At 44.6% G+C, this 20,068-nt stretch overlaps 1 protein-coding gene across 1 annotated transcript in view; it reads right to left on the reverse strand.

Moving 5' to 3' along the window:
• The window catches only part of CALN1 (calneuron 1), a gene marked incomplete at both ends in the record, with an annotated part of 433,025 nt that overhangs the window by 160,630 nt on the left and 252,327 nt on the right, over window positions 1–20,068 (reverse strand). Inside the window, one exon of the mRNA XM_082670270.1 lies at window positions 3,159–3,271. Within this exon, the coding sequence (XP_082526396.1) occupies window positions 3,159–3,271 (113 nt within the window). The remainder of the gene's footprint in view (window positions 1–3,158; window positions 3,272–20,068) is intronic.

Below are 20,068 nucleotides of genomic sequence, written 5' to 3' on the forward strand. Positions count from 1 at the left end.
CTAATATGGCCTTCCAAGTGTACCATCATGTCTGTTTCCACAGGAAACTGATTTCTGTCCCTCACAGGAAGCCTTGTCAGTGTCTCAAATGGATGGTCTCCTCCTTTCTAGAATATCAGTAACTCCTGATATCAAAATCTCTTGCCTGGAAACTGAGAGGCAGAAAGCTGCCTTTCTGCTGCTCCTCTTCTAGACCATCTTCAACCACAGCAGCAAAGTAAACACTCACGTGTACACAGATGCACGTGCACACATACACCTGTGCACACACAGAGCTTCCTTTCAAACCTGAAAAATCACTCGAGTGCTGGCAATATGAGCTTTTCTTCCAGGAAGGACCAGATGCTCTGAGTACAGTTTTCTCACACTGTCACTGAATGGGCAGACGGGGGACAGGCAGCAGAGGAGACTGACTATCAAGAATGGTTTGACGGTCTTTCTCCTTTGCTAGTCATCAAAGTCTGAGCTGGGGGAGCACCAGCAGGAGAGGAAGTCACAGCCACCAGTCCACACGGTCCCACATTTGTTTAGCTATTTCAGAATTGCATTTTCCCCTTTTATCCTCTTTTTCCCATCCCATTTATCACCCTGGGTGAGGGGGAGGGTCTTTGGTAAGGCAAAAACACAGAGACTTCATGAGCATAGTAGCATGTCCCAGTTATGCAAGAGGCAATCAATATATTAGAAAAGAAATATTTCCTCGTGCAGATGCTCTACTGGGAAGAATCTGGCAGATGTGAGGCCTCCACTTAAGATATAATTAAGTACCTGCAGCTCCTTCCCCTTCAGGATCGGGGCCAGGAGGAATGCTTAGAGCCTGGAAGGGCTTGCAGCATCCTTCTAGGCTAGAGTGGGCCCTGAAGACAGAGGCAAAGGGTAGAAAGCATTCAGAAAGCGCAAGGAAGAAGAGAAACCGAGAAGAGCAGCAACTCCCAGATGTGCAAACAGAGTACATCTGTATGGGCTGCAAGATGCCAGGTGGGAAATAATGTTTCTCTGTCTTGTTAACTATATGCTCACTTTTTTTTTTTTGCTGCACTGTGCGGCATGCGGGATTTTAGTTCCCTGACCAGGTATCGAACCCGTGCCCCCTGTATTGGAACCACTGGATCCCCAGGGAAGTCCCCCTATGTGCTCACTTTTGATTTTGGCCAGGGGAGTCCACCCGTCTATCTTTCCACATCGAAATGTTACCTGAGCGCTGAAATATTCTGATCACGTGGTAAGTAGGGTCATGGAGGTCCTTCTCTAGGGAGAGTCAGGGCTGATCATAACCACAGGGAGATGATGTTCTCCTGATGGGTATCAGCAGCGTGGAGGTCAGACGCCATGTCTCACTCTCCCCTGCCCTGGATATCCTCCAGGACAAGGTCCTGTCTCTCTGGTCATCTTCAGGTATACGACTTTCCTTGTTGAGCTCATCCTTGACTATAATTTCACCCACTAGCTCTGATGAATCCCAAATCCGAGTTCCCAGCCCTGGCCTCTCACCCATGATCCATCCTTGATTTCAGCTGTGCACAGACTTTCCTTGGTGACTGACCCTCAACGTATCCAATTTAGAATTCAACTCCACAAAGACGTCTTTTCTCCATGATCGTATTCCTGGCAGTAGTAGCCAGTTGGGAAACTTGGAGTCAGTCATCTCAAGCCTTCTCTCCTCAGGCTCTAAATCCACTCTGCCAGTGGATCCTGAGCTCTTTCCCTTTCAACCGTATCTTCCTCATGGTCAATGACTTTCCTGTGCTCATTGCCTCCACCTTTTTTCAAACTCTCATTGTGACAGGCTGGGGATGCTCTCTTTTCTTTCTTTTCTCACTTAATCCCCCACCTATTTCAAGGTTTGAAGCAAGTACCCCCATTTCCTGAAGCCTTATCTGACCTCTCAAGACCACATGTGTCTCCTTTCTTGAACTTCTATTCATTTTATTTAAAAAAAGTTATTGAGGGTCTGCTGAGTACATGGGCTAACTGCTGAGGGTACCACAACAATGAAGTCCCTGGCTGCAAGGAGATTACAGTCTAGTAACCATCAAGCCAATTAATTACTCTTTGTTTTCTCTCTTAGTTGTGTTTCCCCAACCAAATTCTTAAACAGCCAGGACTGTGTCTTAAGCATCTTTTGTAAAACCCATAGTGACTGTTAGACTACAGGGCCAGTAACAAGTTCTTACTAAGTACTTGTTGGTTATATGCAAGATGGGTAGCAGAATAAGACTAGAGATACACGTCAACCGCAATCCTTATCTAGAGATACAGAGAAGTATCTTTGGTTGAGGAAAAAAACACATCAAGAAATTAAAGAAACCACACCGTGTTTGAATGGTATTTTACATGTTTAAACAGTAATTCAATTTAACTTGACAAATTAACTCAATTTTTTTTTCTTTTTTTTTGGCTACGCTGCGCAGCATGCGTGATCCCACTTCCCTGACCAGGGATTGAACCCGCGCTCCCTGCAGTGGAAGCACGGAGTCCCAACCACTGGACCGCCAGGGGAGTCCCTAATTTTTTAAAATAATTATTGATGAGTCATTCCCCAAATTCCATAGTCACAAAATAATAGTCACATTTTAAGACTAAAGAACTAATATAGAGAAATGATTTATAGCACAATTAATCATTTGAAGGTATTATTTGGAATTTCCTAAGAGATTTTACAAGATAGAAATAGAAGCAAATCGAGAAGCATCAAATGCGAATTTTTAGATAAAACCCTTCTGTCCCATTAAGAGTATTGCTAGGATCCAAACACACGAGGCAGCCATGCCATCCTCCCAGCAAGGATCTGCTGGAACCAGGGACAGAGTGGGCTCAGGTAATACCAATATGTCCTTTCTAAGTGTCCCCAGGAAAAAGTCTTTTGTGAATCAGAAGTGGAGGAATCTCATTTCTCCAAAATGTAAAACTAGTTTTGATATGAGGGAAAATAGGGAGATATTTCACTCTTCCGAGCCTTAAATGAGTGTAATTTTGATTCTTTGTTCAGGGGACCTAGTACGGATCTCAACTTAGATGTCCAGTTCAAGGAACGTATGTCACTCAAGCCCAGAAGGGAGCTTCACGTGCTGAACAGAAGCTCAAGAATTCACAGTCAAATGTTAGTCCCAGACACATGTTTGCTGTCAAACTTAATTTTTCAAAAAATTCTTACTCACCTGCCAGAATATGCTATCTATCGTGTTTCCAAGAAAACCATCGCGACCTTCTGAAGACACCAGTTTGGGGCCAAGGATTGTCATGAATTCATCAAAATCCACCTGACCATCCCCTGGAAGGAGAAGATATAAATACGAGTTGAAAAGTAGCTGAAATTGACCTACTGTACCCAATGAAATAAACATCTCCATGCTTTTCTCCACGGCATGACCTCAGTCAATGAAGAGCTGAAACCATTTCTGAAAATTGGGCTTCATTCTTAAAATACCAAAAGAAATACAAGAAATTCGCAACTGTGAGTACCTCTGATACCTCATATTCCTAATCATTTGCCAGTATTTGTGTCTAAATGCCCAACCAACACCTCCCGCTTAAATGGCCACGGCTTCACACCTGCTGTACCTGGACCCCAAATTGCCCAGCTGTACAGGAGAGAAATCACATCTTCATCCCTATCTCTTCCTTCATCCTTGCCAATCACACATAAATTTAGTCATCAAGTCTTGCTGATTTCACTTCTTAAATACCTGTGGCTGCTCTACCTTTTTTGTTAATCCAATTGCTAGTCCATTTCCAAAAAGACTGTGGTGGGAAAATGCTTCCAAGAATGAATGTTCCTAGTTATAATTACAATGTTACTAGTAAAATGGCTTTTGCCCTCATACTCTCACCTCCACACTCTCTTCCTGACAGTTCAGTTTACTTCCCCAAAGCATATGTGACCGTGCTTTTTTCCCCAAAGCATATCTGACCGTGCTTTATACACTTCAAAGGCATCTTTGACCAAAAATAAGGAAACCACCTCGGGATGGTATTCAAGTCCCGCTATTCCTTTTGACACACTTTGCTTCCTACCTCTGCACAAAATGCCATGCTCTTTCAGAGCTCCATGCCTCTGTACATGCTGTTCCCTCCATCCGGGATGCCCTTCCCCATTTGTCTACCTGGTGATCTCTAACTTGTTCTATACAATGGAGCTTAAACATCATGTTCTCTTTTTGTATTTTTCCTGACCCTTCCTCATCTCACTAGACAGAGTTGGGCACTTCCTTCTGTCCCTTCTACTAATTTAGTGTGCATCTATTTAGAACAGATCACCCTATATCTCAGCCACTAATTTGCACACCTATCTCCCACCTGGATTGTGAGCTCTGCAAGGCCAGGGACCCAGCCTGAAACTTCTTTATATCTGACACCATGGTAGGCGCTCAGTATGCACTTAGAGAATGAATGACGTCTCTTGCTTGTTTGTTTTTCCTTTGCTCAGTTCAGCATGCATTGGATCTTTCATACTAGAGCTGACACTGACCAAAGGTGAACTTGAGCCAAATTAGACAAAATTAGACCTTCAGGGTATTGTCTGAGCCTCAGTGACGCATCAGTGTGGCACTCTGCACCCTTAGGACGGCTCAGGAGGGTGTCTCTACCAACAGCTCACCACATCTTGGCCTCAGGCAGGGAGGACAGTCCAGGTGTCTGCATACATGTTTGCCAAAGTGCAGACACATCAATCCACTCCTGGAGTGCAATCGCCTTCCAAGAACCTTCATTGGAAACCTATTTCCAAAAGTCAAGCAGACGTCATGATCAAGACGTCAATAATTCAGAACAGACAGTCCAGGAACAGATCCCAGTGTAGATAAAACTTCCCAGAGGACAGGGGAAGCATGACAAGTCAGTAGGATGGACTACTGAGAAGAAATTGATGTATCTCTCACCTGTCAGCAAGATGAAAGGATCCAAAATTTCCCCTTGGCTGGTCATAAGATGGCTAATTCAAGCGACAATGAGTTAGCATCTTGCCTTTCAAATGAGCAAATACTTATAAAAAAGAATACTGCTCAGTGCTGGCAGAGATGCAGATGAGAGATGGACTCTCTGACGCGTCTCTGGGTATATTCACCCAGATATTGACTAGCAGTGTTCAAGATGCTGTAACATTCTGGTTCTTTTGTACCTAACAACTTCACCTTTAAAGTAAAAGACAAAGCAAGGAAATGATCTTAAATGCAGACCAAGATGTTTGCCCAAAGATAAGTCATCCAGTATTTGTGAAAGTGGAAAGGTGGCAGCTGGAGGAAGATGAGAATGGCCCAGTCTTGCTGGCATTAATACTGAGCGAGAACCATGAGGCTCGGACAACCGCGCTTGTTATATACATGCGCTAACCCCCAGCTCACCCCAAGCCACTCCCACTAGTCAAAGCTGGTTCTGGATGGCCAAAAAGTCTCAGGCTAGAGGGTGCATTCTCAAGAGAGAGAGCATCACCTTCCGTGAGACGGAAAGTGATTCTTAGGGGACCAAAAATAACTTAGATACTATGGTTTGTGGCCCTCCTAACGTCACAGTGTATAAACATATATTCATACAGTATATCTGTCCAATTATAATAAAATGCCATGGGGTTAGGGCAACTAGGGAAACAAGTTTCTTAGGCACCTGAGTGGGGGAGTGGCAGAACAAGAAGGAGGAACAGGACAAGAGGAAGAGGAAGAGGACGAAGAGGAAGTAGTTCAAGAAACACTGGACTAGATAATGTCCCAGGTACTACGGCTCTCCTTCCGGGGCCCTCTCTCTGGGATGTTGGTCTATTAGCAGTGGGCGTCATCCCAAGTGTCTGTCACCCAGGTGAGGTCCAACAGTTCATAAAAGGTCAGAAGCTCGAGGGTGTGCGGAGATGGAAACAACCTAAGTGTCCATCATCAGATGAATGGATAAAGAAGATGTGGCACATATATACAATGGAATATTACTCAGCCATAAAAAGAAACGAAATTGAGCTATTTGTAATGAGGTGGATAGACCTAGAGTCTGTCATACAGAGTGAATAAGTCAGAAAGAGAAAAACAAATACCATATGCTAACACATATATATGGAATCTAAGAAAAAAAAAATGTCATGAAGAACCTAGGGGTAAGACAGGAATAAAGACACAGACCTACTGGAGAATGGACTTGAGGACACAGGGAGGGGGAAGGGTGAGCTGGGACGAAGTGAGAGAGTGGCATGGACATATATACACTACCAAATGTAAGGTAGATAGCTAGTGGGAAGCAGCCGCATAGCACAGGGAGATCAGCTCGGTGCTTTGTGACCACCTAGAGGGGTGGGACAGGGAGGGTGGGAGGGAGGGAGACACAAGAGGGAAGAGATATGGGAACATATGTATGTGTATAACTGATTCACTTGGTTATAAAGCAGAAACTGGCACACCACTGTAAAGCAATTATACTCCAATAAAGGTGCAAAAATAAAAAAAGAGACCTCACGAGACCTTAACAAAAATATGTCCACCAGCTGGGCCACACCAGCTCCCGCCCATAGTGCCGTAGGCACCACTGTTCCCTGGGAGTCGAATGGGATGGGGTTGGGGGTCCACAGGACTTAGCAAAACACCTGCTTCTCAGCATGAGGCTGTCTTTAAACAATCTACCTTCCAGGTAGGAGGGGAGAGACCACCTACCTCTCCAAAACCTCCCCCGCCACCCCTGGTGATGGGAGAGCGGCACGTGGAACTGGCGCATTTCAAGGGTCCACACGGAACTCTGGTCAAAGTCATCAGGGAGCGTTCACGGACGGTGCCCTTGGCTCTGAACAGCAAACCCAAAGCTCACGAGCGGAAATGACGCTTCAAACTACATCCTGGCCGCAGTGAAGGGAGCAGCTTATTCACTACTCAGAGCCTTGGCCAGAGGGGAAGTGCTCGGGTTGGGGGGCAGTGCCAGCTGTAGCGCTGGTGCACGGGTGGCTTGGTAGAGTCTTTCTGCTACTTGGAGGAGGGCTCTGGCTCACAGGAGGGTCTGCTTCTAGCTGTTAAGCAGATGACATTTGGAACTTCAGGTCTGTTATTGGTCAGAATGTGATTCTCCCCCAACCCCCCCCCCTTTTTTTTAAACTATCATTGAGCCAAGGGAGATTCCTGCAGGCCCATAGTTGGAGAAACAATCAGGGTGGGGCCCCCTCACCTATCTCTGTCTCTCTTGGCATCTTCTCAGCTCTGTGTGTACATTGCACATTTTCTGCAGACCTTCAGTACGCAAAGACTCCTCCTTTCACATACACAGCTTGACATCAGACCTGCCCGCAGTACAAAGGTTCTATTCAGATTTAGACTGAGGAAAACCTGTCTTCAGCAGATCCTAGTTTGAAGGACAAATAGGGCTGGGTACACCCCACAAGCTATCAGTGCTGTTCCCAGAAGTCTGGCCCCCATGTCCCCACCCTCTCCCTGCATCCATTCCAGGAGAACTGAGATGAATACAATCTCGGAGACCAGTTTCTCCCTAAGCCCCTTGAACAGAAACCAGCCCCAGGCCGAGGCAAGGTCTGGGAAGTCTGATGATGACCTTGACATCTAACATACTGAGCAGTCACTATGCTGTGGCATCATTTAAAGAAATCGCCACACATTCAAGGCTGCCAGCGGCCCATTTTACAGATGAGAGAACCGAAGCACAGAGAGGGTCCGTAACTTGCAGAAGCTCACACGGGGGAGCAGAGCTGGGATTCCAAACCCAGCAGTCTGCCTACGCTTGTGCTGTCTCTCAGGAGGCCGGGCGATGTGTGGCTCTGTCAGAACACCATTCCCCCTGATCCCAGCGTTCCCTGGCTGGGGAGTGCTACGGCTGCCTGGCACACAGAGGCAAACTGAAATCTAAGTTGCTCTCTTGGGTCTCAGGTCAGCTGCTGGAGGTCTTTCTTAAGCATTTAAAAGAATGACAATAAGTAATAGGAAATACTGATTTAACATTTGCGATATGCCGGACACTGAACTCAAGGCCTTACATATATTACTGTTTGATTCTATCCCAACGCTATGAATAGGTTCCGCCCTTCCACAGTTTGCCCTTGAGAAAATTTTGGCAAGAAGAGGTTAAACGGAGCTAGGTCAAGGCTAGGCAGCCAGTAGGCACCAGCAAAGGGATCAGCTTGGAACCCCTGATGCTAACCCCCGCATCGCAAAGCCTCCCTCCGTGTCAGAGGCCCCAGCATAATTCCTGGCCCAGGTTCATATCTCTCTTCAAAGTTTGAGAGTTTAATATGTTTTCCTATCTGGGCCTTTGGGAAGAAATTTAGTAGGAATTTGGGAGGATGGCCTTTAGGGGCATTTAATGCAAATGACCACTGCCTGAAAGCTATTTGTTCCTCAAACTGCCATTCTGCCTGCAGTGAGGCTCTCAGTAATTCTCCTTGGATGGTCAATACTCTGAGGACCCAGGTATCTCACATACAACCCTCCAGGCATCCTCTTCCACCAAAAAGAATTGGTCTGACGAATGAGGCCTGTGCAGGTCTAGCAGCATGACATGAGGCTGGCATTCCAGATTCACAGTCCCCTAAAAACAAAGTGGGTATCTTCCCAGACTCCCCAACCTTTCACAGAATGCAGCGGATTCCGAATGCAAAAATCTTTACTTGGTTAAATTGTTTTACGAATCTTGAACAGGCAAGTGAGTGCAGAGTGAAAGAATGAAATTCACGCCTACGGGGCCTCAGTCCCCCCTCCACAAGCCCAAATATCATGATCCGCTTAGCAAGACACGCGGGAAGCTAACCTGCCCGGGACTCCGTCTGATTGCTTCCCACTGCTATGGAAGTCAGAGTAATGAACTTGAACGAGGGCAGGAAGCCGAGGGAGGGCCAGGACTACACAACATTCATTAAGACCAACAGCTGAAACTTTCACCAAGAGCTAAAATAACAGTAAAAATCCCTGCAAAATAAAAGGAAGGAAAGAGGCATATACAGAAAAAATGGTGGGCTCGGAAGGGTAATGAGGAGACGGATTAGGAGCAAGAAGAAACGTCTGCCTGAGACTCCGCTCAAATCAACTGACTCAATTCCAGAAGCATGCCTACAAAGGAGCAGAAGAGCGGGCGATGTACGGTGGGGCAAGAAAGAGATGAATAGACACAGGCTTGCTTCCGGGAGGTTGTAGTCCGAAACCTGGGACAGAGTCAAGTGGGAGCTGGGACTTACCTAGAAGCACGGAGCTAGGGCAGCACCAAGCTGGGAGCAAAGGCTCCAATTAGGAAATTCTCAGTGGCTCGGCAGTGAGCCCTCAATGGAGGGAAGGTTCTAATGAGCTGAAAGGGGAGATGAGGTGAGCACCCTGAACAACGTGGGGCCCCCAGGAAGGATGGAGGGTGGCTGGAACAGCAACCACCCTCCCTTCACGCTGGACCGAGTGTTCCTATGGGAAGAGAACAGGATGAGATAAGCACTGCTGGTCCTCGACGCAGAGTCAGTGGAAAGGGTCCAAGTGGGGAGTAAGAACATCACCCACCACCAACACCATCCAGTGAAATTCTTTTGCCTAATGCTTCAACCTCTCATAAAGTGTTAGGGACTGAACTATGCCCAGATTCACCTGCTGAAGCCCTAACTCCCCCACCTCCAAGTGTGACTGTATTTGTTGACAAAGACTTGAAGGAGGTAATTAAGGTTAAATGAGGTCATAAGGGTGGGGCCCTAATCCAATATGACTGGTGTCCTTATAAGGAGTGGAAGAGACACCAGGAGTGCAAGCACAGAGGAAAGACCATGTGAGGACACAGCGAGAGGGTGGCCATCTGCAAGCCAAAGAGTGAGCTCCCACCAGAAACCAACCCTGTCAGGACCTTGATCTTGGATTCCCAGCCCCTGGAACTGAGAGGAATAAATTTCTGTTGTTTAAGCCACCCAGGCTGTGCCGTTTTATTACCGCAGCCCGAGCTAACTAACACATCAAGGTAGGGAAGAACAATGGGCTCTTGGGAGACTTGGCACTTTTTGCACTGTTCCTGTGAGTTAGAGCCTAAAATTGAGACTTATGGGACTTCCTTGGTGGTCCAGTGGTTAAGACTTCACGCTCCCAATGCACGGGGCATAGGTTGGATCTCTGGTCGGGGAACTAAGATACCGCGTGCCACGTGGCGCAGCCAAAAAATAATAATAAAAAAATTTTTTAATAAAAGAAAGTAAAATAGAGACTTAAGGGTGCCATTTTGATATGCTGTTACAGTCTAGGTAAGAGGCAGGAGAAAGGCACTGGAAAGGAAGAGTTTGAGAGGAGAACCAAGCATGAGAGGGGTGCCCTAGATAACAGGGGACACCAAGATTCAGTAAGGGGCTGGCAGTTAGCCTCCAGTAGTGTTGAATGCTACAGGGGACCCAGTAGGATGAAGGCTGAGAAAGGGACATTGTAAGGATGATGACTGGACCTGGGTGAGTGGGGGGGGCCAAAACCAAGCCTTGTCCCAATAGCAGCACCTGAAGTTTTACAGAAAAGGGGCTCAGGAGCAGCGCCTTGGTTGGAAGGGGTCTACAGCTCTTCGGGTGGGATACATATTAGAGGGGTCACACCCTGGATCACCGGGCTCTATATTGGAGGCATCTCACGACCCACCCCCAAGTTCAACAGCTCACTAAGAGATTCCCAGGATTCAGCATATAGTCCTACTCACAGCTATGATTTATTACCATGAAAGATTAGAAAGCACAATTATCAAAGAGAAAAGGTGACTGGGGTGAAGTCTGGAGGAAACCAGGCACAAGTTTCCAGAATTCTCTCCCAGTGGAGTCAAGAGGACATGCTTAATTCCGCCAGCAATGAGCAGTGGCAACATAGGCGAAATCCCGTCCACCAGGAGAGCTCATTAGAGTCCCGTTGTCCAAGGTATTTATTGGGGGCTGGTCAGGTAGGCAATCTGTCCCTGGCATGGACTAAAAGTCAAGACTCCCAGGAGGAAAGCGGGTGCTTAAACGTAAACCATATTGTACGTACAGTTTAGGTACAGTGAGCCACTTGTTTCTTTTAGGAATGACGGGGACGCTCCCCAAATCCAATCTCCCAGACACCAGCAGAGGGCTAACCTTGCAAGCAGGACTTTCAAAGGATAGCCTGTTGTGTTAACTCTTTTCTGAACACACCTCTACCTTCATTCTAAGGTCTTGAGTCATCGAGCCAAGACCACAGAAATCTGGGGAAATCAACATTTACACCTAGAACAGGAATAGCTGCAAGGCTTCTCATGGTTCAGAGTCCCTAATAATAGACCTCGCAGTGGCTGGTGACACAAGGGACAGTCTTCCTAGATCCGAGAGGCTTGACTCTGTGCAGCAACCCGGCCTGGCCATTCTTCTGAAAGGACTAGCACAGTCCCTCCAACCTCTGCTTCTGCTCACAGAATTTTACATACATCAAGTCCTCCTAGTTCCTGAACCGCCCCATCCTCAACCTGTCGGTCAAAGCATCATCAAGGCCCGGACAACCCCAAGCAGTGCACCTGCCTTCAGCATCCCGGGAAGCCCGTTTCCCATGAGAGCTGAACATTAAGCAGAGCTTTGACATCTATTATATAACCCAGAGTAACAGAAAAGATGTTTTTACTTCCACTTTACCTCTGAGTGGGAAATAGCAATTGACCACGGTAGAACGAGAAAGTCGAGCGGTAGTGGTGGTGAAGGGGGGGCTGGTGGAGGCTGGTGGCGCCTCCTAGCACTGCCACTACCCACTCTCACTTCTCCTCCAAAGAGGAGCAGCAGCTAGTCCACAGAGCTGGCTCTCAGGAGGTGTGCAAAGATTGTGCTCACAGCTGGGGCTCACACCCTGGTAGTGTTTCTCATCAATGCTATAGGTTCATCCAAGCCTGGTCTGCTCTGAGTAAGCCCAGCCATCCTGCCTCCTCTCTTATTTTCTACATGGGGATACAGGCCACGAATAAGGGTGAATATAAAGGAGCACTTTATTTCTTATTCCTATTGCTCTTATGCACACGTCTCCCTCAGGGATCCGTGTGGACGAGAAACTGTCAAGACAAGACAGACCATGCATCTTACTAGCACCAAATCCTCCTTCTACTCCAACGGCTGCAAGGTCATTTCTAAACTTCAGAGAATAGTTTTGACTTAACAGTTTCTGATCTGAAATACATTAGGGAATAAGTTATGAGAAAATGGATGCTGTGACTACAGAATAACCTCGACTTCAGGATGAAGAACAGATACTGAGCACCTTTTCATGGACCTGTTGGCCATCCGGATGTCTTCTTTGGAAAAAAAAATCTATTTTGTTCTGTCCATATTTAAATCAGATTGTTCAGGTCTTTTCGGTTAATGAGTTGGATGATGTTGTTTAAGGGTACAAACTTCCAACTAGTGGAGAAATAAGTCCTGAAGATCTAACACACACTAAGTGATTGTAGCCAACAAAACTGTATTATAGACATTGAACTTGCTAAGAGAATAGATCTTAATTGTTCCCAATATTAGAAGAAAATAATTATGTGACATGATGGAGGTGTTAGCTAACGCTACTCTGATAATCATACTGCAGTATAAATGTATCAAGTAAAAAAAAGAATGAAGATAATTTCTAATGTGTCTTCACTCAACTTGCCGTTAAAGAGTCCATGCAACTAGAAAAAGACCAAAAAATCACAGAAGTTCTAAAAGCTGAGGCCACCCATCAACCACTTGAAAAAAACCTGGGGAAATGTTTATCAACCACAGCCTCGGTGAAGCCGATGGAGACATAAAACTGGTGGTCTGTGCAGGCTGCACTCTTGGAAAGGAGCTGCAGCACCTGCCAAAAAGTGGCAGGAAGAGGCGTGAGCCAGGCCCCCCAAGCTCAGAGACCCAGACTCTGCAAACCTGGAAACCCAGGCAACCAGGTCCCAAGCGTGTGTGCCTGGGCTGCTAGGAAGTCTGGCACCTTGTCCTCGTCTCTTGTCACCCCTTTTCTCTCCTTCCCTCGTACCTCCATTTGTAGCTACAACCCCAGCATATCACAAGAGTAGAAGTTCCAGCACTGGCCAGCATCACGCCGCAGGCTCCAGTCTCCATGCCCGAAGCAGGGCAGAGACAGTAGGAACCCAGAGTGTAATAAGTGTTGGGAGTTATCATTTTTTAATATGATGCTTCTTTCTTTGTTTTTTTTTAGAAGTCACTATGTCCTATTAATTCGACCTCCTAGTAATTCCTTTTTTTTTTTATTAGATGTTGGGGGTAGGAGTTTATTAATTAATTAATTAATTTTTGCTGTGTTGGGTCTTCATTTCTGTGTGAGGGCTTTCTCCAGTTGTGGCAAGCGGGGGCCAGTCTTCATCACGGTGCGTGGGACTCTCACTATCACGGCCTCTCTTGTTGCGGAGCACAGGCTCCAGACGCGCAGGCTCAGTAGCTGTGGCTCACGGGTCTAGTTGCTCTGTGGCATGTGGGATCTTCCCAGACCAGGGCTCGAACCCTTGTCCCCTGCATTCGCAGGCAGATTCTCAACCGCTGCGCCACCAGGGAAGCCCAATATGATGCTTCTTGATCATGATTCTTTCACCATAATTCTCAGATTTACAGAAGTGGCAAGTGGAAGCAGAATAACAAACTCTGTCCGGTATTCTTTTACTGAATACTTACTAGTCACTAGAAACTGCACAAGGTACTGCACACTTCTACCCCATAACTGGATATTCTGAAACTCAAGTGGGAAAAGAACGTGGTCAGTGACACCCACACATGCTGATGGTTGGCCACTGCTGAGACCCAGGTCTCCATGTTAAGAATTGAAAACAAAGAGAAAAAATTGGGATTAGTCCAAAAGAGAAGAGAAACATTATCCTGAACACCCAAAGAAAGATTTACTCCCAAAAGTCACTCACTATTAGAAAGAGAAGAAAGCTTAAGGAACACCTGCTTGTATTCTCACCATGACAGATGAAAACGGCCCTATGCAAACAAGACGTTGTACAGACATATGAGGATGAGGTGAAAGGCAAGAGGCCAAGGCATGAATGGAAGGAGGAGGGACCCGGCTTCAGTGAGGAGAAAATGTGAGGACACCAACAATGCTCTAGCAAAGTCAAGGTCTACTTGGGATCCACTGGCAGAAAACCACAACTTCTAAGTCAAGCCAACAGATAGGTACCCAAACCCATTATGTGAGAGCCACTGTGCTAGGTGTGGGGATGCTGCATGAATGTGGAGGACGTCAGCACGGTCATCTAGGAAATCAGAGTTCAGCTGGGAAGAGAGAAAAACAAGGCATCACGGGTGTGTGTCGACTATAAAAGGGGAAGTGTTACAAAGGCCAAAAGCAGAGAAATTCGATGTGGTCTAGGACAGGAGTCTCCAAGGTGGGGGCAAGGCAAGGGGTGCTCAAGAACACTCACCGTGGTGCCAGAAAAAGTATCACAAGCTCCATACTTATCTTTTTACTTTTGGGTATGTGTTATGAGGTCCAAAATATATTAGTACAGTAGTGCCTGCACGTAATATGACAAACAGGGAGGGGAGGCTGCACGCGCTGAGAAGCGCAGAAAAGAGGGGTCACTGTGTACTGGGAAAGCCAAAATCTGCACACGATGAACTTGCTACTTATACACTTCTACTTGGTCTACTCCTTCGTCTGTTACTTAAAAGTAGTGTATTAGTATATTAATTTTATGTAAGCAAACATAAGTGCTATTTGGAAAATATAATGTCATAGCATGTGGGGGGAGGGGAACAATTGCAGTAGCAGTAATAAAAGTAGCCATTGCAGCAGCAGCAGACACAATTATAGGAATAACCTATAGCCCTAAGTTATTCTAAATAAAGACAGAGGGAAATAAGAGAGAAATGAAATGATTAAAGAGAAGATGATAGAGATGAAAGACAGAAATTGGAGACTTGAATTTCACAAGGGGGAAAAACATGAGAATACTCAAACGTACAATAACAAGAGATTTTCCTGAGCAGAGAGAGAAAAGATTTTGATATACTATCAGTCAGTAGCAGATCAGGTGGACAACAATTAATAACGGTTGCCATTTATTAGGGCAAGCTGCAGGCCAAACACCCTGCTGAGATATTTTACCTAAGGGGCCATATTTACTTCTCACGACAACAGTGAAAGATAGAGATTGACGTCCCCATTTTACTAAGGCATAGAGGAGGTTCCCTTATTAGGTCACCTGTATAAGATTATGTCATTAATTGTAACAAAATCCAGATTTGAACCCTGGTTGATCTTGACTCTGCATTTGCCCTTTCCTTTTGGCTGTGTTGTCTTTAAAGATGATAATTTAAGTAATACAACTGTAATACTGAATGCTGTGGCAAACAAAGGCTACACCTCTCAAAACATTTGTGAAACATTTATAAATGTAGGATTCCATGCAAGATAACAGAGAGAACATCAACTAATTCTCCAGAGCTGAAATGAGCAGGCTACATTCTCCTACTCAAACCCAAAGAAAGTAGAACTTCATAGTAAACACTTAAGCAGAAATCCCTAAACCTCTCTGGAACTGAAAAACACTCTCCTAACCAATGAAGAATACAGCAAGTGCCCTACATATGAACCTTCAAGTTTCAAACTTTCAAAGATGCAAACGTGCATTCACATGCCCAATCACGTAAGTTAGTTCACATGTCTAGCATGCATTGTCACGTGCGTGCATCCTCTACAAGTGGTTGTGCTTTTGTGTACTTTACTGTACAGTACTGTATAGAGTACTGTAGTACAGTATCTTTATTTGAAGCTAGCTCTGCAAGAGGACGACTTCATTGAACTCCTTGCTATGCAACACAAGGAGCTTACTAATGAAGACCTGATGGAATTGGAGGTCCAGAGAAAGGACGAAGAGAGAGACAAGAGGAAGAAGAAATAACTGAAGAACTGAAAAGATTCATGATGCAGGAAATGGCAGTACAATTTTCTTTATTTGAGGAGGCACTGTTAGTTTTTGAGGCACAGGACCCGAACACAGAACGGTACACGAAGGTTGCAGCAGCCATTCAGCATGCAATCCAGTGCTACCATGTCATCTATGATGAGAAAAAAGAGCTACTACCCAGACATCACTGGATCGTTTTTCAAGATGGTAGACAGAATTGAATCCAGCAAGGAACCAGAACTGTGCCATCAGTGTCAGGTGTGAGAGAAATTGCAGCTTGCCCTCCATCTCCTATTGCTGACGATCCTTAAGGCTCCACCATCTCCCACCTCCTCTCTCTCCTCCAGTCAGTAACTCTTCTTGCCTGTTCACTTGATACCAGCCCCTGTATGCCAGCTGTTGTACTGTACTACTGTACTTTTCAAGGTACTCTACTGTAAGATTAGAAATGTTTTCTTTATTTTTTGTTTGTTTTTTACATATTATTTGTGTGAAAATTATTATAAACCAATTACAGTATAGTACTATATAGCTGATTGTGTTAGTTGGGTACCCAGGCTAACTTTGTTGGACTTACGAAAAAATTGGACTTACGAACACACTCTTGGGATGGAACTCGTTCATATATAGGGAACTTACTGTACAATTTTGAGGTAATTTTTAGAGAAAATGGCAGTAAGAACATTACATGTCTCAACTACGTAGGTATTAATCAAAGCTGTCCTCAGAGGTAAATTCAAAGCATTAAAAGTAATTTCATCATTTTAAAAGATGGCGGTGGGGGGGAAAGAAAGAAAACATTCAAAGAAACATTTAGAAAAGAAGTTAGACATAAAGATAATAGGGGTAAGGATATAATAAAATTGGGGTAGGGGAAGAATTAATTAATTGGGGAATAAATAAATAGATATGGTAATTATTGTACTAAAAAGAAAAGAGCCAATTCTTCAAAAAAAACCCCTACAAAATATATAAATTATTGGCATATCAAATTTAGAAAGAATCAAAATTACAACTGAGAAAAGATATGTAGCAATGAATACAGAAAAAATAAAAATCATGAAACATTTTTTTGTATAACTTAAAGCTAATATTTTAAAAATTGTTTTGAAACTAGTGCTTTTATTGACAAAGAATAATTTACCAGGTAGAAAAGTAATGGAATGAGATTTAATAAGTAGAAAAGTAATTTTTAATAAAACCTGAAAAGCTTCTCAAATAGGAAAAATCACATCTGAGATTTTTCATATTTTTGAAAAAAAGATACTCCTCATGTCATATAAACTATTCCAGGATGAAGAGAAAGAGGAAGTGTCATTAAAACTCTGATAGCAAAATACACAAAAGGAAAACAACTGGCAAACCTCATTTATGGATACAGGCAGAAATCCTAAAACCTAAGCTGGAAAATGTCATTTAAAATAAACTAGGGCAGGGTTTCCCTGGTGGCGCAGTGGTTGAGAGTCCGCCTGCCGATGCAGGGGACACGGGTTCGTGCCCCAGTCCGGGAAGATCCCACATGCCGCGGAGCGGCTGGGCCCGTGAGCCATGGCTGCTGAGCCTGCGCGTCCGGAGCCTGTGCTCCGCAACGGGAGAAGTCACAACAGTGAGAGGCCCGCGTACCGCAATAAATAAATAAATAAATAAATAAATAAATAAAATACGGGACTTCCCTGGAGGTCCAGTGGTTAAGACTTCACCTTCCAATGCAGAGGGTGTGGGTTCGACCCCTGGTCCGGGAGCTAAGATCCCACATGCCTTGTGGCCAAAACATAAAGAAAACAAACAAACCCAGAAGCAATGTTGTAACAAATTCAATAAAGATTTTAAAAATGGTCCACATCAAAAAAAAAAAAAAAAAAAAAACTAAAAAAAAAATACACTAAAAGCATAGTGTACCATAGCCAAGTACAGGTTATTCCAGGAGTTGAGTACAACTTAATATTAGGAAAACTCAATTAATACATTAAATCAAATCAATAGATAGAATTAAAAAGTGGTCATCTCTATGGATATTGCAAAGAAGCTGAGTTAAATATAATATCCCTTCAGGACGTTTTACTACTGGGAAAAGAACAATACTTCCTTAAAATTAAGCATGATTGATCTAAGACAAGAACAGATATCCTCATACAGGGAGCAATCCCCATTCAGATAAGCGAGACCCTGGGTGCTTGCTCTCATTTTCATTCAATATTGTTCTCAACGTGCTGGCCAATATTACGATGCGAAATGAAAGTGAGAAATACGACCTCAGAAATGAAGACAAGCTTATCACCATTCAGAGGGCAGCGTGATTGTCTGTCTAGGAAGAACAACAGTAATTCTGCAGAATTTAGTAACAGTGGCTAGGCACCAGACACACATTTAAAAATCAATAGTTTTCTTGTGTGACAGCAATAACCATCTAGAAAACTTAACAGAAAAATAAGAGCCCAGGGACTTCTGAGCCTGCAGGCAGCAGCAGGATCCCAACCCGCTCTCCCTCCCAGCTTCCTGGCAAGTCCCCTCTGCTGTGGGCACAGGCCCAGGCAGGCAGGGCTCCCAGAGAAGATGGAGCAAAGGTAGAGGGATGGTACAAAGAAGGTAGAGAGGGTCTGCACTGCCCAGGGGCTAGCAGAAAGGGGGCCTGCCTCACCTGGGAGGCTCCTGAAGGAAGGACCTCACCTATGTACATGAGCAGGATGGAAGGCAGGGTGGTTCCTGACCCACTGACTCCAAGCACGTGGAGAAAACTCTGCTCTGTGGGCTGGGGTCTCCCTGCTTCCGTGTAGGGAAGCTCCCTGCAGCCTCAGAGGACAGGCATTTGTTCTCTGCTCAGCCACAAGGTGTGAGCTGGGGCCTCCTTCTCCCTGTAGCTTTTTTTTTTGTAATTTAATTTTTATTTTATATTGGGGTATAGTTGATTCACAGTGCTGTGTTAGTTTCAGAGGTACAGCAGAGATTCCTTTTTATGTATACATATATCCATTCTTTTCCAGATTCTTTTTCCATCTAGGTTATTACAGAATATTGAGTAGATTTCCCTGTGTTATACCGTAGGTCCTTGTTGATTATCTATTTTACCTATAGTAGTGTGTATAGGTTAATCCCAAACTCCTAATTTATCCCTTCCCCCCGCACCACGTTTCCCCTTTGGTAACCATAAGTTTGTTTTCGAAGTCTGTGAGTCTGTTGCTGTTTTGTAATAAGTTCATTTGTATCATTTTCGTTAGATTCCACATATAAGTGATATTATAGGATATTTGTCTTTCTCGGTCTGACTTACTTCACTCAGCATGATTATCTCTAGGTCCATCCATGTTGCTGCAAATGGCATTATTTCCTTCTTTTATATGGCTGAGTAATATTCCATATATATGTACCACATCTTCTTTATCCATTCCTAGCTTTGCCACTGCCTGAGAGGCCCTGACTTGGCTGCCAAAGGAGGACCGAAAAGCATAGGCAGGCAAAGAAAAGGCAGCTCATTTCAGGGAGTATAGTGACAAAGAGGGGGTGACCAAACTGAGCCTTTAGAGCACTAGGCTCCCACTGAATTACAGCTGGAGGAAGAACTTGACCAGAACTTAGAGGAAAAAGAAAACAGAGAGGAAAGAAATACAAGCTCCCAGCGGAATTAGAGCACAGCAAAGAGTCTCGGGAACTAAAACGCTTGATTTCCAGTGATGCAAGTTCAAAGATGCACTGAAAAAGCGATGTTAAGTGCAGAGGGCTGAGGCAGCAGCCTGGCAGGAGAGAAAGGCTCATGGACGTGGAGCCTATATCCCTGAGACTTCAGGTAGGAAGGACAGGGATTCCAGATAAAGAATAAAAGAACAGATGGGAGAGAAAAGCTCTTCATGATAGCTAGCTAACATCCATTGAGTTTTCTATCTGCCAGGCACTGCATTAAAGCATCATGAATTAACTTGTTCACAGCACACCTATAAAGTAGGTCTTTTGATTATTATCTCATGTCCTAAATCAGCAAGCAGAAACCAGGGGAGGTTGTGCCTGATTCACACTGGTCATACCCGGCTGGGTGGAGTCTGAATGTGGGGACCCTGACTCCAGGGACCAGGATTTTAGCCACAAAGCCAGCAATGATTAGTCAGTATGTTAAGCAATGAGAAAATGATCCCCATCTAAAAAGGAAAATCTCTATAATTTATAACCACAAGGAAGAGACAAAAAAACAGGTTTAAATTGAAAATGGTATTTAGGACCCATATGAAGATGCAATTTTATTTATATATGTATAATATATATATGTATACACACACACACACACACA

This window comes from Grampus griseus (genome assembly GCF_964374135.1).
Source record: "Grampus griseus genome assembly, chromosome: 14".
NCBI lineage: Eukaryota > Metazoa > Chordata > Mammalia > Artiodactyla > Delphinidae > Grampus > Grampus griseus.